Source organism: Theobroma cacao, chromosome 9 (genome assembly GCF_053813885.1).
Source record: "Theobroma cacao isolate CCN51 chromosome 9, ASM5381388v1, whole genome shotgun sequence".
Taxonomy (NCBI): Eukaryota; Viridiplantae; Streptophyta; class Magnoliopsida; order Malvales; family Malvaceae; genus Theobroma; species Theobroma cacao.
In genome coordinates, this window is record NC_142647.1 from 11,731,980 (window position 1) to 11,737,835 (window position 5,856).

A 5,856-nucleotide genomic window follows, 5' to 3' on the forward strand; every position below is an offset into this window, starting at 1 on the left:
TTAAAATTTTTCACTTCTAAACCTCAAATCTTACTCCAATAAGTCAAATGGGGCCAAAAAAATCTTTTTTAAAATTCCCATTTTATCCCCATGTGGCAAATGACCATTTTACCCCTAGATAGCGAAAATTTCGGTTTGACTCCAAATTGATCCTCAAACTCCGAATTACCATATTAAACCATTCTGTGAGTTTAAAATTCTTAATTTCATCATAAATTCTCTATTTGATCTAGTTCGAGGTTTAAATCAACTTTGTTGTACCTCTAGGTACAATACCGACTTTTGTAAATTTTTTTTCGGGACTCTCCTAGCATGCAAACATGCTATCCATCACGTGTATGTCATGATAAATATTTTTATAGAGTCGGACTTGTCATCTTCTCCCCCACTTGAATCAACCATATGATCTTTCTTCTTGACTGATTTCGACATCCGGCTAAATATTAATATTTTAAAAAATTTATCTTGTCTCCTTGGTACCTGAAATACCTTATTATGCCTCACTTGACTTCTGAATTACCTTTTATCTCACAAATTCTCCACTGATAAAATTATTATTATTTTATTGTTATTTTCTCACTTACGGAATCTTTTATCCTAAACTACTCCTTTCGTCTCTTATCACTTTTAAACATTTTAATTGACTTCAGTTTGCATTCGCTCAACTTTATTTATCACCATATCAAAGTATGGGGTATTTCATCTCATTCGTTCAACTTTAAAATTTCATTAAGTTAAGATTGAATTCTGAGACAAGTAAATCGTTATTCACGAGATACAAGTTTAGTATGACTTATGAATTCATTATAGAAATAGTTACACGTATCAATTATTGCATTGAGCTGTAAAGGTAACACACCTGTTAAGGAGTTTGGGTCGTAAAAGTGCTGAAAAATAACACAAACGTGATCAAATGGCTCATGGCTATATTCAATGAATTGAGAAGATATGTTTATCTTCTATTGATATATTAGGTTTATTTTGTCTTTTAGAGAAAGAAAAAAGAATGGATAATTATTATACTATGGACTTTGGCATCGAAAAAGCCAAAACAACTACTAAACAAGTATGAATGAACAAATATTTGCATGTTAAAAATGTTCAGCGCATTTATCAAGCCATTAGTTTAATATCGGTTTTTCAAGGGGAGAGTGCTGTATATAAATCAGGCAGAAATAGCTAGGAGTCGCATCGTCATAAGAAATCACAAAAAGGTTTTGAGGAGTACCGATCAGCTTAAAATAGTGATGGCCAACTCTATAGCATCTCGCTGGAGGGATCTCAGTGGAGAGAGTGATTGGAAGGATCTGTTGCATCCTCTCGATCTTGATCTCCGCCGCTATATTATTCACTATGGTGAAAGGTGTGGAGCCGTTGGAGATCTGTTTAATGATACAAAGGCATCGAGGGGGTTTGGCCATAGCCTATATCCAGCAGATGAGTTTTTCTCCAGGGCTGGTCTCGAAATTGGAAATCCATTCAAGTACAGCGTGACCAATTTCTTTTATGCCGCCTCAGATATTGTACAGTCCGCTTGGTTTGGATATGTGGCAGTGACCACAGATGATGGAAAGGCTGTTCTAGGAAGGAGGGATATTTTGGTTGCTTGGAGAGGAACCATGACAGACTCGGAGTGGATTAACGATGTACAGTTTTTTCCAACTTCAGCTTCAGAGCTATTTGGAGAGGACAATGATCCTCAGGTGCACTCTGGCTTTCTCTCTCTTTATACTGGGAGAAGCTCCAATTCTCCTTACAGCCAGACCAGTGCCAGAGACCAGGTAAAATCTTGACCTTGATGTGAGTTTGACCAGGCCTAACCTTTTCAAACTTAAGCATAGTCCGTCCATGGACTTATATTTTTATTAATATATATAGTTATATATATATATATATATATATATATATTAAAATATACTACTTATTAAATAAAATTACAATTTTGAATTAAGATGGACGACCAAATTTTAAAATAAAAAATTGTGAAAAATGGTCAACCTCATAACATCATTTTCAAAAATAACCCTTAATATAAATTTAATTGCTTTTACTTAATTTTTTCCATCACTTGACAAAAATCCGTTGAAGCCACTTTAAATAAATTAAACCATTTATCACAATTTTTTCTATTAATTTCTTTCTTCGTCATACATCTGTTGTACTCTTGATTTCTCTCTCACCATCCAGCTTTCTTTAATTTTATTGATTTCTATCTCCAGCATCCATTTACTGTGCTCCCAATTTCTCTCTCCTACCATCCAGCTCTCTCTAATTTTACCATCATCACTCTCTCTATCTATTTCTCACCATATTGTTGTTGATTTACAGACCAAATAGCAAAAATGACATAAATGCATATACTTGGGGTTTATTGATTTACATTCACAGAATCCAAAGTTGATGAGTTAAAGTTCTACAAGTAAAATCTGTAAATTAAAACACTGCTCAAAGTTGTTACATGCTATGCTTGCATGTAACAACTCTAATGCACTTGGCATGTAACAAATCTATTAAATATGACATGATTTAAACATGGCATGTAACTTAATTTTTATCTTTGTATTTCACTAAAATATAAACTCTCTAAGTTAAACGTTGTGTAATAATTTTTTTTCAACATGACATATAACAATTTTTTTTCAATATGTCGTGTAACTTAGTCTCTATCTTTGTATTTTATTAGGACATAAATTGTTAGAGTTAAACACCTTAAACACACAATTTTTTTTTTTAACATGGCGTGTAACAATTTTTTTTCAACATTGTACTTGGTCTCTATCTTTGTGTTTCACTAGAACATAAACTTTTGAAGCTAAACACTTTAAACATGACACAAAAAAACTTTCTTTTTCAACGTAACGTTTTTAATATGACCTATAACTTGGTCTATTTTTTTGTATTTCTCTAAGATATAAACTCTTAAAGTTAAACACCTTAAACCTAATGTGTAATAACTTTTTTTTTCAACGTAACAAATTTTTTTTCAACGTGGTGTGTAGCTTGGCCTCTTTGTATTTTACTAGGACATAAACTTTTAGAGTTAAACATTTTAAAAATAACATGTAACAATAATTTTTTAAATATGGCGTGTGGTAATTTTTTTTTTCAACATGACGTGTAACAATTGCTTTTTAAACATGGTGTGTAACAATATTTTTTTTTTTTTAGTTTTCTGGGCTGGTCCTTTTGTCGAAGTTTTTGCAACAGCTACATACCATTAGTACATCCTTAGGGCTGCAATTATCAAGGCTTTGGAATCCTTTTGCAGCAATCCGACCAACTAAAGAAAAACAAAAACAAAAAACTCATCGAAAACCAAAATAGCTTTGTTTCCACTTCTCTTTTTCTTTTTCTCCATTTGTTCATTTATGTGTATGGGAGGATGATTATAATGATGACTCTTCTTTCTTCTTTTTTATCTTTCGTTTTTTATACTTTAAATATTTTGTTGTTAGCTTGTACATCTCTATATCATTGTTATTGGGTAGTGGTTGGTGTTAATTTTTTTCTTTTTGAAAAAAATAATATTTTTTTCGCACTTGAAATGAAGAGTTTTGATTAAGGGCAATTTTACTCAAAAATCTTTCTCTTGGCTAAAAATAAATTTTTGAAAACACCTTATCTTTGAAGGCTAAAAAAAATCATCCTATTTTAAAATCTTTTTTCAAACTTAACAATTTCATATTGAATTTACTTGTGCGTCTAAATAGGTAATTTTTGGACAATTCTATTTGAGACTCTTCTAATCTACTTGATTTACTCATATTATACTTTTCTAAGTAAAACTTTCTCTTTATTATTGCATATGGTTATATATCGAATAATATTACCCTAATCTCATAAATAGAAGAAATTAAAACTGAAAAACCTTTATAAGAGAAAGTGACATTAAAATACAATATTTATGGGACCAAGGAAAGACAATACTACTAGTTAATTAGTATACTACTGATTCGTTTAACTAAGTTATATGATCACTACTGCTTTCTAACTAATTGATCTCCACTTTAAAATGTTGGATCAAATTGAACAAAAACTCTTTTGTTACCTTGGTCCAGGTTCGGGAAGCGGTTAGGAAACTGGTGGACAAGTATCAAGACGAGGATATTAGCATAACTGTAACAGGCTACAGCTTGGGCGCTGCACTTGCAACGCTAAGCGCAATGGACATAGTTGCTAGTGGATATAACAAGCCTACTGGCAATTCAGAAAAGTCGTGCATGGTCACAACCTTTACGTATGCTGGTCCACGAGTGGGGAATGACGGTTTTAAGAAAGTATTTGAGGGACTGAGTGATCTTCATCTCCTACGCATCACAAACTCCACAGATATCGTTCCAAAGATTCCATTTTTACTTGGCATCTACATCCACGTGGGAGAGGAGTTGGAAATTGACACCACCAAGTCAGACTACTTAAAGAGCAACGCCGATGCTCATAATTTGGACGTTTACTTGCATGGAGTTGCAGGGGTCCAGGAAACCAATGGAGATTTTACGCTGGAAGTTGATCATGATATTGCACTGATAAACAAACATTTAGATGGCCTGAAAGACGATTACAAAATCCCACCTGAATGGTGGAACAACGAGAATTTCAAAAATATGGTTCAAATGGACGATGGTCACTGGAAGCTAGTGGACAATGCTTATGTGCCGGATCCTCCAAGTGCTTGATTACAAGTCGGGTCATGCATTTTATAATAAAAATAAAGAGATTATATCTCTATGATACGAATAACCGGTCCTCAAAAACCAAGTGGAGACCAACACAAAGTGGGGGATTTGTCATTTAATAGTTTTCTATTGGTCAAGAAAACATAGGTTGGCTCGTCGCTACTTGGTGTGTTTTTTTCCTTTTTTCTGTTGTACCTGCCATGTGCTCTTTGTCTTTGTGTCGGTTGCTTCCAAAAATTTGTTTTGCAGCACCAACCGTGGTTTGTACTTTGTTTGCTGTAAAACAGTAAAATTCTTGTTTCGGAAAAGCTTGAATCAAATCTATTGGATTAAAAAGTTCGTATACAAAATTCATAGTACTATATATGGCCAAACGAGTACTAGCTACAGCAAGCAGAACCCAAAGCCAATCAATGAGGTCCTCGCCTCTCAGAACTACCTGCTTTGCGAGCAAATCTGCCAAGTGATCAATGTTTCTATTTATATGAATGAAAGAGAGCTCCTTGCTGATGGAATTTAACTGTAATAAATGGCGTTGAAAATACCGGCCTAAACCCCAGGCATGAAGTGTCTTGATTTCTTCGTGATTTTTTTGGCTAAACTTAGGTTTCTATTTGGAGTCTTTTGGTTGGTGTGGTGATTTGTTGTGAGTTTTTGTGAAGTTGGCATGCTGATTGCAAGTAACTTCACCCCAAATTCCTAAGTTAGCCAAGAACAATTTTGATAATTGGAGTCTAGAAATGAAGATGTTCTTGGGGTCTCAAGACTTATAGGAGATTATTCACAAGGGGTTTGATGACCTACTTTAGAAGAGGAGGAGAGACTAGCCAAGGCTCAATAGACTACTCCTAAGGAAGCAAGGAGGATATGTTCTGCGTTTCAGTTTCCCCCTTTAGGGGCTTCCGGAACATTGTGTCTTTGTTAGCTGGCGTCAAGATGCGAAGTAGTACGACTCTATTAGAGAAAAAAAGAACAGGGGCGAAGAGAGGATAATACCACTATTATACCAACATAAAACAAAAAAAATTTACACTAGAGAAGTCCACCATGGGAGAAACAAGGTGGCTGGATAGTTTGTTCTCAATCTATGTCTACAACCTAAGCAAGGGGGTAATGTGGTAAGTGATTAAGGGCGCATTCCAAGAGTACGGGAGAGTCGTCGACGTCTTTATGCCGAGGA

General features: G+C 34.3%; 1 protein-coding gene across 1 annotated transcript; it reads left to right on the top strand.

The window, feature by feature from the left end:
- The first annotated feature begins 1,129 nt into the window (after positions 1–1,129).
- On the top strand, positions 1,130–5,026 carry LOC18589196 (phospholipase A1-IIgamma-like). Its single transcript, XM_018127046.2, has 2 exons — positions 1,130–1,781; positions 4,059–5,026. The coding sequence occupies exons 1-2, from the start codon at positions 1,248–1,250 to the stop codon at positions 4,674–4,676; spliced, it is 1,152 nt and encodes a 383-aa protein (XP_017982535.2). The 5' UTR covers positions 1,130–1,247; the 3' UTR covers positions 4,677–5,026.
- The last annotated feature ends 830 nt before the right edge of the window (positions 5,027–5,856 follow it).